This window comes from Seriola lalandi, unplaced genomic scaffold (genome assembly GCF_002814215.2).
Source record: "Seriola lalandi dorsalis isolate HSWRI2012SDOR001 ecotype SW California unplaced genomic scaffold, Sedor1 jcf7180002054954, whole genome shotgun sequence".
NCBI lineage: Eukaryota > Metazoa > Chordata > Actinopteri > Carangiformes > Carangidae > Seriola > Seriola lalandi.
The window spans coordinates 2,229,735-2,250,906 of record NW_019525505.1 but is presented as its reverse complement, the minus strand read 5'-3'; the positions used below and the strand labels follow the sequence as shown (position 1 = coordinate 2,250,906).

The 21,172-nt window shown below is 40.4% G+C and overlaps 2 protein-coding genes across 6 annotated transcripts; both read left to right on the top strand.

The window, feature by feature from the left end:
• The first annotated feature begins 942 nt into the window (after positions 1–942).
• On the top strand, positions 943–6,710 carry tapbp.1 (TAP binding protein (tapasin), tandem duplicate 1). 2 transcript variants are annotated; one of them, XM_087170633.1, is made up of 9 exons: positions 943–1,131; positions 2,271–2,303; positions 2,334–2,525; positions 3,755–4,003; positions 4,116–4,475; positions 4,885–5,208; positions 5,394–5,495; positions 5,731–5,759; positions 5,851–6,710. In XM_087170633.1, exons 1-9 carry the CDS (start codon positions 1,071–1,073, stop codon positions 5,860–5,862), a joined length of 1,362 nt encoding a protein of 453 aa, XP_087026759.1. In that variant the 5' UTR covers positions 943–1,070; the 3' UTR covers positions 5,863–6,710. The 2 variants fall into 2 exon arrangements, with proteins under 2 accessions (XP_087026759.1, XP_087026758.1); XM_087170632.1 differs by having other exon boundaries at positions 2,271–2,525.
• Positions 6,711–8,545: 1,835 nt separating this feature from the next.
• On the top strand, positions 8,546–20,593 carry daxx (death-domain associated protein). Of its 4 annotated transcripts, none has more exons than XR_015436349.1 (12): positions 8,546–8,848; positions 10,128–10,382; positions 10,941–11,393; positions 12,175–12,306; positions 12,444–12,560; positions 13,112–13,343; positions 13,888–14,057; positions 14,544–14,721; positions 15,681–16,212; positions 16,706–16,841; positions 18,154–18,457; positions 18,541–20,593. XR_015436349.1 is itself a non-coding variant. In XM_087170631.1 (12 exons), the coding sequence occupies exons 2-11, from the start codon at positions 10,146–10,148 to the stop codon at positions 18,211–18,213; spliced, it is 2,247 nt and encodes a 748-aa protein (XP_087026757.1). In that variant the 5' UTR covers positions 8,546–8,848; positions 10,128–10,145; the 3' UTR covers positions 18,214–18,260; positions 18,541–20,593. The 4 variants fall into 4 exon arrangements, 3 of the variants coding, with proteins under 3 accessions (XP_087026757.1, XP_023250645.1, XP_023250646.1); XM_087170631.1 differs by having other exon boundaries at positions 18,154–18,260; XM_023394877.2 differs by having other exon boundaries at positions 18,154–20,593.
• The last annotated feature ends 579 nt before the right edge of the window (positions 20,594–21,172 follow it).

Genomic DNA, 21,172 nt, shown 5'->3' with positions numbered 1-21,172 from the left:
GGTCACGGTGGTTGTCTCATCTGAAGCTTGTTGTCCTCCTTGTTTTGCCACATTCCTCCTGTGACCAGGAAAATACTTTATGCACAAACATGATCAAAGATGAACATTAGCAAAACTTGAGTCACGTTCGACTGGAATAGCAAAAATAAAGTTTGTACAATTAAGAAACTGCATCATGTAAAAGGAAAATAACCCAATAAAAACTTATCATAAAAACTAAATTTGCATATCAAAATAAAATCGAGTTACCCAACAATGGATGAACTAAACATGAGGATTGTGAACTTCATGTGTTGTATTTAGTTTACAACAATGAAAGAATGTGTCTTTTGGTTGGAGTGATGGTAACTTATCTCACCAAGATAAAACCAAAAGCTTTAAAGTTTTATGTGTGGGTATTTTGGGGGGTTGTTCAAGACCTTGTTGTTTCTGTTTCTCTTGTCCTCGTCTGACCTCAGGCTGGATACTCTTCCTGAAGGCTTGCAGCCTCATATGTTCACTTGTTTCTCAGTATAATCTCCCTTTTCTGAATGAAATGAGTCGTACTTTCAATAAACCAGGCATGCACACACTCTAACCAACCGGAGCTATGATGAAAAATAAAAACAACTGAGCTGCAGGATATTTCTTTGCAGAGGAACAGACCAAGGAAGCAAAGGAAGGATACGTAAACATGTCCGGACCAAGTCCTGGGTGATTATTGCTTGTCAGAGGGCGCCATCTACTGTAGAGCTGGGAAACCATCAGTGTGCAGTTTGGATTTTTTCCCTTTTTTTTTTTTTGCTTTCAAGTTCTAGTAAAGTGTTTGTCTGTTTTAGTTTCCTGTCAATTTCACCCCCATAACTTTTTATAACTTTCCCTTTGAAATCGTTACAAGTTGATTACTGCTGTTTTATTTTTGAAATTATTACCGGAAGTTGTATTTTTTTCTGGCTAACTTGAAAGATTCGACGTATGTGAAAGTGAAACTAAAATGAACCTGGATTTGCAGGGAAAACCACCATCTGAACTCACTTTAGTCGGTGTGTTAACAGCAGAGAGTAGTTTCTGACACAGAGAGACAGAAAACCATGACGAACATTTCTACTATTTATAAACTGTCCCTGGTCGCTGTTACCTGCTTCATCCAAGGTAGGCTAACCTGTCGACATGTCCGCTTTGCTGCTCTGTTAAATTACACGAAACAGAAGAAAAACAACTTTTATGCATAAGTCAACAGTGTGTGTAACGCTATATCCTCCTTGTAATATGTAATCGAAACCTGATCCAAAGTCAACATTAAAAATTGGCCTATCTAATGTTAATTTGCATATAGTTGGTTGCAGCATATTTGGAGAATATTAAATAAGATGTTTTGCATATACAGAAGAGTCATACGTTTTTTCGGCATAATTGAAGTATAGCAGAACAGCTGTGTACAATACTTTGGGATGAAAGTGTGCAAAACAACTCGAGCCGTACTCCAAGTTTCAGGCCATTAAAATATAGTAATATGTGAGTCTTTGTGAATCACACATATGCCGAATTTAGCGTAAGACATGGCCAGGTGGTTAAATGTGTTGATTAAATCCTTAGGTTAATGTAAGATTAATTTTCAAGCTTTTAAATGTGGGTGAATTTCTGAATGGAGTTTGGTGTGAAGCGTTCAGCGCAGTAATCCACGTCGCCCCCTTGTGGCCGGAACAGGTATCAAACCCAGCGCTCAGTGTATGGCAGTCCTGTAATAAACGTGGGTGTAAATAACATATAGAGAAAATAAATTGGCTAAATAAAATAGGCTTAATTTCCTAGAACATACACCCTACTATCTATTTTATCAGACATCTTCGAAGTTCAAACATTCACACGATGAAAAAAGCAGGCGATTAAAGTGAAAGCATGAACCCGAAGGGGTGGAAACGATTGAGAGAAAAAGCCACAAGAATCAGGCTTTTACTTTTACTTTTAACTGCCAGAGTTCAATATGTTCCTACAAGGCTTTATGCAGCATGTTACACTCAAGTGTAATTATAATTTACCTCTATATTTTGTATTTCCTATTACTTTAACTACTGCAGCATGCCTCATTCAAAAACTAGAGTAAGTTCATTGTTAAAGATTTTGCAAAATTCTGATTCATTGGTAAATATTGAGGAAATGCCACCACAGAATAAAAGCAGCTATTGAATATAATATACATATTATAATTACAGTGTAATCTGATTATTTTACTCATGTTTCGCAGTTTATTTTAGTAATTGTCAGTTTCTTGTTAAATCCTTTGTCTAAAGCCTGCAGCAGCAGCAGCAGCAGCAGCAGCAGCATCAGAAGCAGCAGCAGCAGCAGCAGCAGCAGCAGCAGCAGCAGCTGCCCGGTGTTGGAGTGCTGGTTTGTGCAGGAGAAGGCCGGGCGAGGAGGAGGTTTAACTGCAGCTACAACCCAGGAGAAATCCCTGCTTCACATCAGCACAGACGCCAACAGCCACAGCTCAGAGTCCCAGCGGGCTCCATCCGACATCAGCCCTGACAGAGTCTACTTCATTATAGGTTAGTTCAGAATGACTGAACAGGATGTGCATCTGCATGTTCATCTGCATGTATGTGTGTGTGATTGTGTATTGTGCTTTATGTATGTCTGACATATATTTTTGCATGAATGCAGGTGCGTGTGTTCACGCTCTGTGCTTTTAACTGTGTGTATCTACAGTAAATGTGGCAGCAGTCTTACTTATATACTTATACGACTCTATACCTACAACTATAAAACAAGTAATTCAAGCTTTGGTTTTGTCTCACTGAGATTATTGCTCAGCTGTTTGGTCTAATACTTCATTAGGTAAAATTACAACACGTTCAGAATCAAGCAGCACATGTTGCTCTTTCTTGTGGGTTGAGAACAAATGTTGCATGAATGACTGGATAGATGCTGTAATAATTGATGGTCTCCTACGGGAACATCATAACAACAAGGACTCCATGCATTCTTTATGAAAAATTATCCTTTAGTAAAAGTCTACACACTTATTCAACAAGGCTACTGGAGGTTGTTTTACTTTACCAAAATCTAAAACCACATCAATCCAGCAATGCAGGAATGTAATTCACTCCCAAATCATATTGAAGAAAGAAAGAAAGAAAGAAATACTATGTATGTTTTTTTTTTTGTTTGTTTGTTTTTTAAGCACTAAAGAGCATTACCTAAGACGTATAATTTTGTGTATAGTGTCATGGGCTTTTTTGTAGAATGATAATTACCTGTTTGATAATGACAGATTCAGTCTGGGCTGTTTTATTTTCTTTGTGTTTGTTGAGTCACTTGTTATTATGTGTATTATTATTATTATTATTATTATTATTATTATTATTATTATTATTATTGTGTTATATGTATTATTGTGTTGTGGTAAACACTGTGAATATCTATGGTTGTGTTGTCAACATCAAACCTGTGTAGACCCCAGGAAGAATAGCTGCTGCAATGCAAAAGCTAATGGGATCTAAATAAACAAACAGACAGACAGACAGACAGACAGACAGACAGACAGAAAGACAGATATATAAGTGCTGTTGTTCAGTGAAATTATTGTTATGAACATAGCTGCACATCTGTTTTTAGTGGTTTTCTTGTAAAGAACATTCGACATTTATCTCTCCATCATCTCCACCTTTAGATCAAGCGACAATTCTCATGTCAAATTGCATATAAACAAAACGTGCATCTGTGAACTGCGTGTGAACCTACGCCATGACAATGTATGGATGTCCTCTGTCCTCAGACCCAGCTGCCACTCTCTGCCACCACTCTCTCAGCCCTCCCAGAGGCTCCATCCAAAAGCCCCAGTGTGAGATCAACCCCTTCCTGCCGCAGCCCTCCGACCTCAAATGGGTTGCTCCCCTCACAGACTCCGCCTTCAGCCCCGTATACCTACAAGCTGATTGGTTTTCAGCTGCGCTACATGGGATCAACAAAGAGCGGGGCATTTCGAATATCATGCGTGCTCCCACAGCAACCAAAGAGCACAATGGTAATGATTACAAAACACTGAAAGAGTTCATCTCACCTCAGTCGTACGCTGTAGTTTGACTCTCTCTCTCTCTCTCTCTCTCTCTCTCTCTCCTCACTGTCTGTCTCCTCAGTGATCCTGAGTGTGACCAGTAAAACGGTCTCGGTGCAGGCCAGACTCAGGAAGCCGGTGCTGCTGGACTGTGGCTTCTGGGTCGACCCTTCTTCGCCTCTGTCCGGGTTGGGTTTCGCCGTCGAGTGGCGTTACCAGTTCAGAGGCAACGGACGACTTGTTCTGGCTTACGATGGCAAGACAGACCGCCTGGCTGACACGCAGGAGGAAGGGGCCACGCTGGACATCGAGGGTTTGCATGAGAAAGGAAATGCATCCCTGATCCTGCAGGAGGCTAAAGTGCGTCACTCCGGGACGTACATTTGCACAGTGTATCTGCCCTACCTCCTGGCTCAGGTGGTGCTGGAGCTTGAGATTGTAGGTGAGGGGAAAAAAGAATCTTAGTTTTTGAAGCATTTTTGACAAATGACTTCAGTGTGGAGACGATGTCGGACAGAGGAAATACGCTTACATCCACCAATCCTCATCCTCTGTCCATGTTGACGGTGACACTGAGACCTCAATGCACTGCAGCTTAAGAAAACACATGCAAAGACACAAACGCACTGCAAATTCAGAAAACATCTTCATCAGTTTGACAACAGATGAGCTGCAATAAAAAAATTACAACACAGAGGAAAGAAGTGTTTCCAGGGGACACTAAAAAGTGATGAACCTGGCTGGGCCATCGTACAGTCTCTGCTTTCAATGACCGTTAGAAAATGAGCAGTAAGATGAAAAGGTTTTGAGTAACATAAATTAACGTTCCACTCTTTCCTCTTTCTACCCAGAACCTCCATCCCTCTCCATCCACCCCTCCCCTCTGCCCCTCGCTGTTCCCGGACAGACCCTGACCGTCCAGTGTGAGGCGTCCGGCTTTGCCCCCCTCTCCCTGGAGCTGAGCTGGGAGTTTAAAGGCGCGGACGGGAAGTCCAGGGCCCTGGGAGCCGGCAGCGTAACGGGCCACAGGCAGGCCTGGGATGGCACCTACAGCCAGAGCTCCCGGCTAGAGCTCGACACCTCTAAAATGGACCTGGGCAGAGGAGGAGAGCTCACCTGTGTGGCTGTCCACCCTGGAGGCACGCGACGGGCCAGCACCGCCCTCAGTGTCATCGGTAATGTGGTTTGGTTTGTTAGTTTGAGACATGGGTTTTTGTGTTGATGTAAAAGTGGTGACAGTTCTGTAAAGTTTGAATGTTGATGGTTAAATAAATTATTTTAGTCAAGATTGAAAACAAAGATTCACATCAGATAAATAAGGAATCTGCTAAGAGTTGAATTCTGTATTTTTCCTCTCCAGGGTTCAGTACTCCCTCCATTGAGGACTCGATGGCAATGGTCGGTGTGGCACTAGTGCTCTACGGTCTCATCAAGTTTGTCTCCTGGACATTTATCAGCTCAGGTATCAAATAATAAAGCAACAACTAACCAGAAAAGTTCTCTGTATACTGACACTATTAATCATTTTTCATGTTTTTGTTAATTATCTGCACCCATTCAATTATTTCAAGCTGCAAATAGGCTTGTTACAATATTAAGAAAATGAAATAGTGTTTTTTATACTGTTTAAAGATATGACGATACTGTATAAATGTTTGTGTCTAACTTTTAATCTTTGTTTCTTTGACTGTTTTTAGGCTCCGATGAGGCTGATAAACAGGATAAGGTAACTTTTTCAAATACTAATAATATTACAACATTTATAAATCTGAATCTGAATTTACATAAATAGTCCATCTGCACGTCTCCTCTTACAGAAAGAGAAGTAAAGAAGAACGAAGTCATCTGATGAGGAGGTGTGATGCTGAGCCACCGAACCTGTCTGTTCTCATCTCCTACATGAAGGTTTCAGGACTGTCCTCCTGTTGATGACATCACTTACGTCTGTCTTTGTGATAAATCTCTGTCAGCATTTACTTTCAGAGGTTTTTTTTTTTAAGATTCGGTGGGACGCCTGCTTGAGCTCACACTCATTCATTTCTGTTTGAACTGTTGTTTTCACTATCTTGCTCAGCTAGTAATAATAGGCAGGAATTAGGTTGCAGGGAGATTTTTCTTCTTCTTCTGTAAAGTGATGTATTGACGTAATGTATTGGCCTCCCACTGTTTGTATACTGTGCTTTTACACAAACACTGGAGAAGACCGAGATTATGCTCCCTGTGCTCACGATCCAAAGATATCACCACTGAAAGAGCAGAGCTGTGTGTGTGTGTGTGTGTGTGTGTGTGTGTGTCACAATCAATGTTTTACTAAACTTTCCAAACTTGCAAACTGAATCCTGTTTTTGTAAATACGTGACCCATAATGTATGTATATGTAAATTTTATTTGTGCATTGTGGCGGTTTTGGCATCATATGTTGCTTAATTTTATTTTATTTTTATTTGTGTGTGTGTGTGTGTGTGTGTGTGTGTGTTGTGCAGGCTATAGTAGGAATGATGCTCTATCCATTTGTGAACTGAGGTGACACCCTGGGCTAAATCAAAAATAAAACAGAGCACATAATTCTACTTCATAATTCAAGAGAAAATTCAAAATTTATGTTGAAATTTTAAAATATTTAAAATTGATAATTGAAGTCTCCATTGTGGACACAATAAAAATAGTTCTTAAATCATTCTGCCTTCAGTTTCTTCTTTCTTGTAAACGAGTCTCTTCTCAAACACGCTGGTGTGCCACATTGTGTAAAAGTAACCTGAAACTGTCTCTTGTACATTTTGACAGGATAGTGGGGGGAAGGTGTCTTATATTAATGTATATGGAAGAATTATAACAAACTGTAATGGCTGTGGTATCAGCTGGAATGACATGTTTCTAAATCAAAAAGATCACACTGCAAAGTTTGAGAGGTCGTGATAATCGTGTCTGATTATCAAAACAGGTCAAACTTAAACTAGCATTAATGAGATAAGGTGACTTCCGTTGTCCTTTTCAGAATAAAACGACATGGTGAGCCTGCAGTTTTGTTTTTGAGTATTTATCTTTTTATATACAGTCAGTGGTATTAACCTGAAATGAGAATATATCACACTGAATAGACAGGATTGTATGTACATACATAATGAATTATGATATATTTTATGATTATACTGTTTAATTGACATCTTATTTTAATGATATATACTACTATGAAATAGTACGGTCATGAAATAATCAAATATTCATATTTTATATAATAAACACATGTAAACTATGTAAATTTGTCGGATTGTGAGACAACAACAAATTTGTTTTATTTGAGATTCATGCCATTAACTGCAAACGCAACAATAGTTTTCTACATGTCTTTCCAATTATATTTATAATTAATTTGTTTATGTCCTGAATTCAGCATGTAAATTCGATCAATAATCGTTCAGGTAAATCTAATTTTTAGGTTTCGTGTAACCCTTTAATAATATCAAATCGATCTTTAAAAAACAATATCTAATGCTGCATTTATGACACATCGGAAGGTCAGAAATGACAAACTCCGACTCAGAATAAAAATGATCCAGACCCATGACACTCACTTTCCTGTCTCTGTCACGGTAACAATCTGAATAAAAGATAAAAATTACTTTAAAAAAAAAAAAAAAAGATTCGCCGACGCTTTTCGGTAGACAGATGATGTCTTGAGTAGCTGGAAATTAAGACTGCTTACCTTTGTTTCTTCAATAACTTATGAACCAGACATTCAGGAGGTTTTTACCAGCAGCTGAATTATCCACAGAGGTGTCGTCTCCATATAAACACACCGGGGATGGAGTGTGGATCAGGAGATTAAAATAAAATAAAATAAAATAAAATAAAATGCTACATTCATTTCTATTTCGTTTATAGATGTAATAAGGTCACCATATATCTTTCTTGCAGTCCCCCAAGAGACCTGACAATGAAAAATCATAGTGTTTTGCCTCCTGACTGAAAAAGGTGATTCCTCTTGTATATCCATAACTCCTACTCCTCCTGACCATGTGCAAACTTGCACTTTTTCATGTACATATCGTGTGTATTGTGTATATTGTATTTATTAGTGTATATTTGGTATATTTTTGTTGTATATTTCCATAGATGTTTATTCTATAGATGTTTATTTTTCTGCTGTGGTATATGAATTTCCCAGTTGTGGGATTAACAAAGTTTAAGCAGTAGGCTACATGGTCGACTAGTTACAATGTGTGCATTTCCCATTTGGGTTGTAATGTAAGTAGATAGCTCAAAAATATATATAACATAGGTCTAGTCATTTTAGACATTTTAATTTGGAAAGGTTGATAATTGGTTTTTGATCTCATGATGATCATGATAACTCGGAGGGATGCACTCAGAAGTTTACGAATTTACCGTTAAATTGAACGCATCATACGTGTATCAGTGGTTCTCAACCGGATCAAGTCATCCAATGGCTGTCAACATTACTGACTATCAACCAATCAGAGGCATTGTTGTTGATACGACTTTAGCGGGTACATTTACGATCCCGAGTCGACAGCATAGCCAAGTTGATGAGCATTGTTTTGGTAAACAGAAAGTCCGCGGGATTTAGAACTCTTTTAAGAGTATCTCGGATTTGTTAGTCTAATCAATTAGTTACGTAATTAAAAAACAGCATGCGAACTTTTCTACTGTTTCGTTATTTTCTTACTTAGCAAAGTCCCAGCGCTAACTAGCTGCCTAATGCTAATGTTAGCTCTTAACACAGTATTTTAACGATGCATTGTAGCGGAGCTTCATCCTCCTTTGTTGTCAAGTTAAACTGCTCTTAAACAACAGGTGGGTATGTGTGAGTATGTCACGACTCGTGGCCTTGGAAACAATTCTTTCTTAACGACTGTTTTTGCTTGAATTTCCGTCTGTTCTGTTACGTACTGTCATCGAGCTCGATCACCCCACTGTTTAGTTTCACTTGCAGGCAGACGCTCCTGTTGGTTTCGCTTCTCATGATATACACAACATCATTCTGATGTTAGAAAGCTCATTTGCTCGGCCTTGATTGAAGCAACAATGTTAGAGCATCATGGCTGAATTCCTCGTGGCCGAGTTCCTCTTCGTTAGTGTCGGGGTGTTTGTTAGGGGAATGGGACCCAGATACAGGAGGGCACTCTGATGTTCCACTTTCTCTACAAACAATTGGTCTTTAACATGAAGTAGAAAAGTGAAAATGCCAGGTACAGGTTCCCAGAGTAGCTAGTGTCTTTAAACTGCTTGTTTTGTCAGAGCATCAGTTCACCTCCCCCCAAATATTCAGTTAACTATCATATGAGACAAAGAGTATCCATAAATCTTCTATTTTGAAAAGCTTGGACATTGTTGCTTGAAAAAACATGAAAATGATAAATACGTTATAAAAATTACTGTTACGTTTATGTCAAATGATTGCTGTTTCTGTTTATACTCTATACTACTGATGATTTCTGTAACACATAAACACTGAATGTGTGAAATGAGTAACAGGCTCTGTTTGGTATTCGTCAAAGTAAAGTATCAAATAAACTTATTATCTTGACATAAGTAGAAACATGTATCGGGATTAGTGATGAAAAATTAAAAACCATACCCAGCCCTATCCTTCAGAGTTCAACACTACTACAAGATCTGATCAGCGTGACAGAAAAGTATTTAATTCTTAGGGCTGCAACTAACTGCTTTGTCCAATGATAGTTTACCATCATATGTGACAAATACAAACATCAAGTATTCACATTTCAAGAGCTGAAATCAAAACATTTGTTCCTTTTGTTGTTAAAGAATGACTAAAACAATTATTTGGTTATCATCAATAATTGTTGGTTAATCTGGACTGATTGATTAATTAAGTAATCGCTGCAGCTCTGTTAATTTCATTCACATTTCAGTGCTGAAAAGGGAATTTTGATGTCAGTGTCCATAACCCAGCTTGGGGTAATCAAAGTTGTTATTACTCCCACCACAGTTTGTCATCATATGTTTCCACTGGGTCACTAGAGCGTTCATATTGTTTGCCTGATCTCATGGTTGCAGCTGTCTGATGCTTTCTGATGTATTCTCACTGTTTGTATTTTCCGAAAAGCAGAAACAACCTATACTTTGTATGGCGGTGGCTCCCGCCTCGATGGCGGATAAGATCATAGTCCTTGATGATGACGACGAGGAGATCGATCAACCCTCCTGCGCTGCCTCCACCTCGTCCTCTGAGCATCAAGCCAAAAATGTGTCCTCACTCAAATTGCCGCAGCCGGCCCCCACCCACATTACCCAGTCACCCTTTGCCTCAGCGAAGAAGCAAACCCATGTTCTCCAGGCAGAGAATGAGAGGTTGTTCACTGAGGTACGCTTACTTTAAGAGGCACAAAAGGACTGTTTTCTTTTTCTTTTTCATTGGCCAAAGTTCCTCGTCTTTTCCAGTATTCACCATCTTACATTACTTTTCTACAAACCATCTACATCACTTAGGATCTCCAAATGATAGTTGGTTACTTGCTTAAATGAATACATTGGTAGCTGTGGTAATTTCTCACCCTGGTTACATTAGTGACATTTTATAAAATGAAGGCTATTCCAGCGTGCTAATACTGCTAATACTACTTTTTATTGCGCTATTGGATGATTGTACCCAGCATCTGACACGCTGAAGTTTTTGATGATGTGCAAACAACCGTCTTAACTATTGACAAAGTCACAATACCAGAGAGTTGTAATTATGTTAACAATAGATTGAAACAGGGTGTGAACTGGAAAAACCTAAATCACAATGTGCTGTTCCTGTATGTGCCGTTATTATTATTATTTATTTATTGATATATTTTTTTGCCTCCCCCTGCCTTTGTCCTTCCTCGTGTCATCTCGTCTTCTCACCCTTCTTGATTTCTTTTCTGCTTCCCTCCAGTTTGTGGAGCACTGCTCGGCTGTCACGCAGGACTGCCCTGAGGTCTTGACCTTCCTACAAGCAAAACATGCCAAGGCCTCCCCCGACTACCTGTCATCCGTGGAGTTCAGGAACACCCTGGGACGATGTCTGACTCGCGCTCAGGCCAACCGCTCGAAAACATTTGTGTACATCAATGAGCTGTGCACGGTACTCAGGCAGCATACTGCCAAGAAGAGGCAGATCCTCACCAAGGTTGAATCTGGACCTTCTACCTCATCATCAAATAATCTCCAATCTACCTCTGTTGTGCTCAAAAGTAAAGACAAGACTAAAGGTAAGACGGATGAGGCGGAGGACGGGGGGAAACCGGCTGCTGGAGATGAGCAACCTTCCACCTCAGGGCTGCAGGAGGACAATAAGGAGGAGCAACAAGAAGCGGAGAGAATTGCAAAGAGGGCGTCCAGGAAACAGGTTAGTCATAAACACCCGGAGGTGTGACTGGTATTTTTTGTTGTTAATGACCCTGTCAGCTTGTCAGCTGCTGATTATGATAATTAGAAGTGATGTTTTTATGGCACTTTTCAGAAGTTGCTTCAATTAAATATTTTTCATAAATAAAGAACAGAGAATAAAATCACATTGTAGAGCAAAAGAGGAAAAAAATATGAATGGTAAAAGAAGATAAATAACCATTAATTAAGGCAATCAATAAATAACCATTAATAAAGCTGATTTAGTGAATACAGTTAAAGGTTAAATGATTTCTAAATTCATTTCACCTTGCAGTTAATTGGATGTGATTATGTTTTTCTAAGCATCTTGGATTTTAAAGGCCACCTTAAGGCTTTCTAATTAGATTTTAATGTGTTTTTGTTTTTTCTTTAAATACTGTCATGATATTTAGTACCTCGCTACTGTGTTATCGTCAGCATCAACATCTGCAGGAGATCCTTCTCCCTCTGAAGTCACAGGTGTGACACTACTGTAGGTTCCCATGCTGCAGACCTGAGCTAAACCTGTGTGTGCAGAAGTTGTTGCCTAGAATCCATCAATCAATCAATCAATCACAACTAATTGTCTTATGAAAACTGACCAAAGAGAATGTGTTTCATGTCTCCATACACACTGAAACACAAGTGTTTTTTCTGCTCCCTTCGTTTTCCTTTCATCCTCGAGATACGACCAGTGGAAATAAACACAGACAACTCAAACCTGTGATCAGAAGTCTCAGTCTGTTCTCCATTCCTCTCAGATAGCGTACCTGGAGAACCTCCTGAAGGTGTACAACGATGAGATCTGCCGCCTGCAGCAGACTGAGCTGAGTTTAGACGACCTGGGAGCTGAGGACTCTTTATACATCCAGGAGCACAAGCTCAAACGCAAGGTCAGACGGGGGTTTGAGGCGGCGTTGGATGAACGGCGCTTCGGTTACAAATTAGAGCTGTAAAAAATGAAAAAAAAAAAAAAATAGGTGATGTGACAGCTAGTCGGACTTTGCTCTCGCCCTTTCTTCTCTTCCAGATGATTAAAATTTATGAAAAGCTGTGTGAGCTGAAGGACTGCGGCACACTGACGGGCCGAGTCATTGAGCAGAGGATCCCCTACAAAAGCACTCGGTATCCTGAGATCAACAGAAGGGTGAGCTGGCGTTTTGTTGGTTTAAACAGATTTTTAAGCGTCCTGGAAAACAAGAAACTGTGTTATTTAATCGTATACATTAGTAATAATCTCTGACCAGCTCGCATATTTTGAGCTCATCAGAGTATTGATTTTTACATGGGCGGACTCTCCAGAAAATAAGAAATAACACCTGACCATCTGACACATTGAATCTTAAGTGTAAAATTTTCAAGTGAAAAACAAGGTGTGCCAAACTCAGCAGTCAACAGCTGTTATTTCAGTGTCAGCTACATTTAAGTAAATATAAGATACCCAAAAATCCAATATATAAGTGTTGGATCTGACTCAGCATCAGCAGATGCCCAGTGATGGAGGACTGGGATGTCCTAGTACAATCAGTGGTAGTAGTTTATTTCTCTAAAACAAAAACAAAAAAACATTCTGCAGAGTTACAGTTACAGGACAAAACAAACCAAAGATGCTCAGTATGTGTGCATCACATGTCAGAGTTGGAGGATGGACTGTGGTTACACTTGATAGTACTTTTTTTTTCTCCCCTCTCATATCAGATCGAGCGTTTCATAAACAGTCCCGAGGCACAGAGGAACCCTCCGGATTACCAAGACATCCTCCAGCAGGTGCTGCGCGCCAACGAACGCCACAACCTGTGCTTGAGCAGAAAGCAGCTGAGGCAGATGGCCCAGGACGCCTTCAGAGAGACCGGGAGCTGCATCCAGAATAGACGTCACCTGGACCTCGTGTACAACTTTGGTTCGCATCTCACCGACAACTACAGACCTGGTGAGGCTTTGTGCACAGTGTAGAGCCCGACCGATTTTATCGGCCTAAATTGACCTATCACAGATGTATCAGTAGCAGCGCATATATTCTCCGATGTGCGCTGATATGAATACTTTTATTAAGAAGCAGTAATGCAGTGGAACTGCTCGGGTCAAGTCAAGTTATATAGGCAGCAATTTCATGAATATTTGATCCTTTGTTTTCATTCAAGTTAAATGTGTATATGCATATATATGTATATATTGGCTGATATATCGATGTCGGAATTTTTTTTACTCCCTAAAATCAGCATCTGCCAAAAATCTAATATCAGTCGGGCTCTATTTAGAAGGCTCAAAAGTTACGTAGCATGTATCTGTTCCACTCTAAAATGTAGTGATGTTACTTGCTGAAAGCCTACTACAGGCACCACTGGTACATGGGAAGTCTTTTGTTTTTCATTCTGCCGACTTTCTTTCTCTCGTCGCCCTCGATCCCTTCATTCCCAGCACTGTTGACACACTTGTTCTTGTCTCTCTCCTCTTTCCACCATCACCCTGTAAAGCACAAGACCCAGCTCTGTCAGACCCCTCACTGCAGAGGAAGCTGCGAACGAACAGAGAAGTGGCTCTAACCCGCCTGGAGGAGGTCATCACCAAGTACGCTGTGAAACAAGAGGACACAGAGGAGCAGGAGAGGAGCAAACGACTGGAGAAAGACGGCAAGAAGAAAGAGGTATGACGGCATCTGGGAATGGGGGAAAATGATCAGGCATAAAACACTAGTGCCTTTCTATGAGCAGCAGCAACAAAGTCACTACTGACGGGGTGGGAGAACAGTAGGACTGTCCTGAATACTAGTGCTGCTTCATTGACGAGGAATAAAAGTTCTTGTCTGAGAAAAACTAATAATTCATGTTGATGGATAATTAAAAACCTGGATGATTATCTCATATTTTATTGGCTATTTAGAATGCATGGTAATGAGTAGTAATGCATATGTAACAATAGTAATAGTAATATAAACCAAAAAAAAAGCTTTGAGGCATTCAGGTCCATCCTCGAAAACGGGAAATTGAAACGTTGCATAACTTTGTGTTGTCTGGTATTACTTTTAATTTATGGGACCAACAATAAATTTCTTTTTTTTTTTTTTTTTTTTTCCTCCCTCCCCTCTACCCGTCATCTGGTCCTGACTGACGCTCACACATCTTGTTTTCAGGGCAACAAATCTGAAAAGGAAGAAAGAACGAAAGAGGTGAATGGAGTGGCAGAGGACGAAGAAGAAATTGAGGCGGAAGAGGAGGAGGAGGAGGAGGATGACGATGAAGAAGAAGATGAATCATCAGATCCAGACATAGAGGAGGAGATCCAGGCCAGCACGCAGCAGGGTGGACCAGGTCAGAGCACAGATGTTAATTCACACTGTTTTTTTTTTTTCTTATTTTGAAAATTCAAAAGTTTTAATGAAAACTCCGACGCTGGTTTTCCTGCCACTGCTAAACAAGACTAGGTAAAACCCGAGTATATGACTGAAACCACGCACAGTTGGTGATAAAGTGATGTCACTGTTGAAAACTGTTGTGGGGCTGCTGTAAACGTCTTTGAACGGAACCTGCCAGAAAAGTCGCTCAATGATGTAATACAGTAATGAGACATTGTGACATCATCGCGTCGTATTAACATCCTGCCTGGTGTCAGTTGGTTTTATGTTTGCTTCTCTCCTCCTCTCTGCGCTCACACATTCAGTATTTTTGATGCAGCTGAATTCACAATAAAACTTTTCTCATTCACATGTTCAACAAGTTTGAAAGCACAGAGAACACTTCCCGCCCTCAGCAGACGAATGTGAAGAGTCTTCATGTGTCAAACTCTGTGCGGACGTAATGTTGGACTGTGAAGCTCAAACATCCACGTGAAGTAACAATAAAGATGGTGTTTGTGTACTGGAGAGCTGTTACATCACACAGCAGAGGCCACTCATTTAACGAGAGAGGCAGCCGCTGAAACCGTAGTAACGACGATGATCATTCAGGATCTGTCTGACGCGGCTCAGCAGGTCGTTGATTTATCTCATGTAATGTTCACAGTAATTAATCAGAGTAGTATTTCACAGTGTTGGGGAGGGAAAAAAAGTAACATCCCACATATTTTTATAAAGATGAACAAAGAGCCCAGTCGGTCACAGTCAGGTGCTGATGTTTAAAACTGAAGACGCAGGGCTGTAGATGATTACCAGCTGGACGTGTTTTACCCAGTAGAGTGCATCCATTTAAAGTCCCTTTAAAGGTTGATGTTCAATGACTGATCAGACGCAGCGAGACATGACTTCATCGCTTTAATTTTCCTTTTTCTGTAGACGATGATGAGAACGGGGAAGAGAACGGTAACGAGGCGGAGCAAATGGTGGATGGCGCCAACAAGGAGGATCAGACAGACGAGATGTTGGGAAGCGTTAAAGATGAGGAAGAAGAGCCAGTCACAAGTGGACTCAGTCCTCTTTCTGATGACAGCAAGTCCCAAATCTCTCTGTCGGACATCCCCTCCCCGAGAGACAGCCCCAGCCAATCGGAGCCCATGCAGACTGATGACAACAGGCCGTTGTCTAATGGTGACCTTGCAGGGTCAGAGGAGCCTGTGGATTCGTCCAATCATGTTTCATTGGTGCTGGTAAGCACCACCAAGGACCCTGGAGACGTCTCCCCAGCCTCAACCAATGGGGTGTCGTTACCCCTGCCACCAGCAGTGATCTTAAAAAAATGTGACACTCAGACCACCACTGGCACGTCGCCACCGCCGAGCCCCAAAGCTACGAGGAGCCGCAAGAGGAAGAGGGAGGAGAAAACATCAGAGAACTCCCAAAATATGAAGCATGCAATCACCCAGGACAGGTACTGTAAAGCTTCGTTCAGTCTAATCCGTCAGATTATATATCTATAAGTGAGTCTATCTATGAGTTTCAAATGTTTGACACAACAAGAAACATTAAACAGGAGCTTATGAGTATTAGGGATTTTTATATTGTAGGAGCTGTTAAGATGTGACTAATATATTACAACATTAACCTGGATATGATGCTGTAGAATGGAGGAAATCAGGAAACAAGAATTTGATGCAGCTGTTGCAGAATCAAAAAGCACAGATCTGGTTTCCTGATGGGAGGAAATAAACCTGTTTGTCTTTTAAACAGGATGAACTCAAACTTTCTCAGATGTAGTTTGAATAAATTCAAGATTTAGCCTAGTCTTGTATTAGAAGATCAGATAATTAAATGAAGATGGCAAATTTTAACTTCAGATTTATTCCATCGGTGAACTACCAAACACACTCATGTTTGCTTCACAATAAACTCCCCATCCCTGCTCCTGCTGCTCCTCTCCTCAGTGAGGTAGAGATCCCTCTGGACATGGGCGTTTTCAGCTGCAATTCTCCACATCAGGCCGAGCCCAGCCGAGCAGACACTCCCACCCAGGACCTGGTCAGCAGCTCGCAGTCAACGCCGCCTCCCAAGAAAAACAAGGTATATCCCTGTATACTGGGTAAATACTGGTCTAAAAGGTATAAACATGGCAGCGCAGGACGTCGCAGAGCTGAATCAACGTCTGTGTAAAAAGACGGCCGCCAAACCTGTTGTGTTACACGTCAAGACTCTGATTCCACAACACTGGCATGTTGTTTAAAATCACACACTGAGGCGGCAGAAGGTCGGATAGTTTGTTTCAGTGTAAATAAGCGAAGGCGGAATAATGATGGCTCCTCTATACAGTGGGATCTCTGTAGGAAAGGGGATTGTGACTGTGCAGGTCGTCGTCAGGAACATGGATAAGATGTGTACAGGCTACAGTGTCCTGAGTGCTTCAACTAGCTTGAATGGGTTTGTCAAGACTGGGATTCTCATGTCCATGTAAAAACACTCAATTTGTCATTCATAAAAAACCTAATAGAGTAACTTTGAGTCGTGGATATCACAGATTATGATGCAGGTTTATTATCTACTTTGTAAAGAAAGATACATTAAGTATCAAGTTATATAGAAAATCTGTGAGCGTGACAGAGGCTCAGTAGTGTTCGGTCTAAGGATGCCACGATCACATTTTTTCCCGCTGATACAGATCATCAGTGAGTGAGATCGGCCGATACCGATCATCTTTGTCATGCATTTCAGATGCTGTATCAGTCTCACGCACTTTGTAAAAGTTCCACACAGCTGACATGTTGTTTTGTTTAGCGGCCCGTCGCACGCCGGCTCAGTGAACAAGGTGGGAGGCGGGACTACAGTCCCCAGCGCACAGCGCTTCTCTCAGCCGCAGACACCATAGTATTAACTAACAGGTGATCAGTTTTAAGATGATCGTTGGCTAGCAGCATTAATGCTGATCTGCCTATCACGTATTGTTAATGAAAATCCACCAATAATGATCGGCGGCAGATCAATCGGCATCCCTAGCTCACTCTTAATTTTACAATGCACATAAACTATATTATTCATTGTGATTTTCCTCAGGTACATTTTCATATTATATCAATGTCAGTCAAAATTTACTGTATATCTTTTGGTTAAAAAAAAATCTGCAAAGAGGAGGAAAACAAACTGTCTCCTGCTACGAGTTGATCTTAGAGTTACAGCTCTAGCTCTTCAGAGGATTTAAATGCTAGCCAGCTGATGCTGCTCCTGACTCCCTCAAATCATTAAAATCATCAACATTATCCTCGTAAACATTGAATCAGATTTTTCTTCCAGTTTCCATCTGTTTAATATTCAATATAATTGGTGATAAATTGTCATTTGTTGGGTGCACGTTTCCTAACTGTGCCACTGTTTGGGTTCCCAGGTCAACGTGGCGACCCAGTGCGACCCGGATGAGATCATCGTCTTGTCAGACTCAGACTGACCTTTCACCTCTGACCTCCCACTGCGGGAATCTTCCACTGCTCACCTGTATGTTGGTACTGACTTCCTGAATCGGCCTTTTTTTCCGACGTTTTCCGTCCTCGTCTGTTGGCGCGTAAGAGGAGGGAAAGTGAAAGTGCTGATTTAAAAATGAGGTGGAACGAGAAACAAGTTTTTTTTACAAAATGCACAACAGCCACTGAAATCTGTGGAAGACGGGGAGAATTCTGAATCCAGTATCTCATGTCAGTTGATTACCAAACAAAAGCCAAGAAATATGTTTTTATAAATGATGATAAATAAAATAATTTAGATCTAACATTCACAGGAACGCGAACGTGAACAGGACGTGTTTTTTGGGAAGAACCAAAGTTCTGGAAAACGGCCTCTTCTTCTTCTTCTTCTGCTGATGCTGCTGCTGGTGGCGCCGCTGCTGCTGCTGCTGCTGGTGGTGGCGTGTGCACCAGAGAATACAGTTTTCATTTTCTGTGTGAAACATCAGCTGGTGTCGACCTCGGCTGTCTTGGCAGCAGAGACGTCATCTGAATCTTTTGGATGATACATACAGTCAAACTCGTGTTTCCCGCCTTTCAGTGCACCACTACTAACACCTCTCGGGTACCAGTTGGTGGCAGCATTGAAATTAGTTTTTGTTTTTTATCTTCTGCTCTGAACACAGAGCTAAGATCACTGTCCCTTGACTTGAACCCTGAACTTTAGTCAGTGTGCTTTAGGTAAGAAACCAGTGCCTGAAAACATGAACTGTGCAGTCGGACATTTGACCCAGACGAGGGGGGGGGTTTGTTTTCACAGACACTCGACTGGTGGGGGCTGCAACAGCTCACTGCCGGTTTGTTTACATTTTTATATTTCAATGGTATTTTTTCCATGGAGGAGAGGGAGGCGGCGTCTGTTTAAGAGGAATTTTGAGATGACATTGTTTTATTTGCTGTTGATATTTATGATGTTTTGAGTGAGCGGGATATGTGGCGGCTTGTACTGTGTGGACTGCAGCAGTGATAATGGAGAACAGTGACATTTTTTAATCATGTTTCCCCTTCAAACATGTTGCTACTTTTAGGTTTAAAATAATCAAGGTTGCTTTCTTCATTCAGACATGTGGCTGAGCTGTTGGTTTGAATGTTTGAAGGATGAGGCCAATATTTTATATTCTACTTCCTTTCAACAAATCTCACAAAAAAACTATTGATGAATTGACTCAACTCTGTTTCCAAACCCTGTTAAATTTTATTCCTCTGAGCCACAGAGTCCAAAACCCTTTAAAAGCACATCCATGAGCCCCAATGTTGCACTGGTCCTTTACTACCATGAAAACACACAGCGGTAATTTCACTGATCCACCGATCCACATACATCGTTCTAGTGCCCCCAAATACTCACTAGAGCACCAAATGTGGATTAATCCGCCACTGAAAATAGTTTTGAGTCATTTTTGTAAAAAAAAAAAAAAACAGTTTTAGGTTTTTTTTTTTTTTTCTTTTTGAAAAATAAAACTGTATTTGTGACTAATATTTAAAGATGTATGTCTGCAGTAGGAACAGTGAGCTCAGAGGTTTGTTGACAGGAAGGAAAATACAGAATACTGCCAAGGCTCATCCTGAAAGTGACTCATCTCAAAGTAAAACAAGTCAAGTATCTCTTTTAATGCATCTCAGATGAGTCTCTCTGTGACACTGATGAGCTCCGCCCGGCCCAGACAACTACATCCATTCACCACCAAACCCAAACAAAGGATCCGTAAAGAGAAATGACTTTAAAGGTAAAAATGTGAAGGAAATTTTTAAAGAACGAAACCCAGCTTTATTCTGTCACACTATGATTCACTTTCCTACAACTAATCTTTATTTTTCAGTTTTGCTTGTTCATATGTTTAATTTTCACCGGTTATTCAGATACATTTAAACCATTAAAGTTGAAATTTTGACGTCCCTGCAATATTTAGAATAAAGTTTGTTTCCATTTTTCTATTTGTTGTTATATGCAGTGTTGCACTTCAGATCTCCAGAATTTAATAATGAACCTTTTTTTCTGTGGCCAGTGTGCGTCACATTCATGATTCAGACTGAGTTCTCTGACCGGTCCTCATGTAACAAAGCGCTAGGATGGTGATGGAACTTTTTTTGTTTTATCCTTTAACAATCCTCATTTTTGTTTTTTCCGCTTGTTTATTAAATATAGTCACACAGGTGAAGTGATATTTTGGGGTAAATGCTCTTTTCAGAGTTACTAGAATGTAGACCTGGAATGTAGTGATCGTAGCCACGTCCTGTCAGGCCTCATTTATGCAGAGGAGTGATCCATCATTCACTGTGAATTTTTTTCTTTTTCAGTTTTGATAAAATAAATTATACATTTTGTTATGTGCGGCCTCTGTGTTGCTGTTCTCGAACTAAATGTATAATAAAACTTTATTTGTATAGCACTTTTCATACACAGGATGCAACTGAAGGTGCTTTGACAAATATAAAAGGAGGAAGGGAGTTAAGACAGAAATTATTCAAGAAAAACAATGAATAAAATAATAATATAAAAAAAGAATAATAAATAATTTAAAGAAAAACAAAACTACAATTATCTTTTGGTTGTATCCCTCCACCAACCAGTCAAGTGACATATATAATATGTCACATATGATGTCACAGTGAAGTTGACCTTTGACCTTTTGGATATAAAATGTCATCATTTTATCCTTTTGGACATTTGAGTTTAATTGTGTCAGAATTAGTGAATGAATTATGGCCAAAAACGTGTTTTGTGAGGTAACTGTGACCTTGACCTTTGACCCTCAAAATCCCATCAGTTCCTCCTTGAGTCCTGGTGAAACTTTGTGTCAAATTTCCATCAAGGCCTTACTGAGATATCGTGTCCATGAGAATGGGATGGAGGGACAGACAACCTGAAAACAACATGGCTCCGGCTCTTCCTGTAGCCGGTGTAAA

What these genes read in the sequence shown, in the direction of transcription:
- daxx (XM_087170631.1), top strand. Translation starts at nt 10,146, where the DNA reads ATGGCGGTGGCTCCCGCCTCGATGGCGGATAAGATCATAGTCCTTGAT. An exon ending in CACCGACAACTACAGACCTG is followed by an intron (nt 13,344 to 13,887) that starts GTGAGGCTTTGT and finishes CACCCTGTAAAG; the next exon opens with CACAAGACCCAGCTCTGTCA. An exon ending in CGCCTCCCAAGAAAAACAAG is followed by an intron (nt 16,842 to 18,153) that starts GTATATCCCTGT and finishes TTGGGTTCCCAG; the next exon opens with GTCAACGTGGCGACCCAGTG.
- tapbp.1 (XM_087170632.1), top strand. Translation starts at nt 1,071, where the DNA reads ATGACGAACATTTCTACTATTTATAAACTGTCCCTGGTCGCTGTTACC. An exon ending in CAGAGTCTACTTCATTATAG is followed by an intron (nt 2,526 to 3,754) that starts GTTAGTTCAGAA and finishes CTCTGTCCTCAG; the next exon opens with ACCCAGCTGCCACTCTCTGC. An exon ending in CACCGCCCTCAGTGTCATCG is followed by an intron (nt 5,209 to 5,393) that starts GTAATGTGGTTT and finishes TTTCCTCTCCAG; the next exon opens with GGTTCAGTACTCCCTCCATT.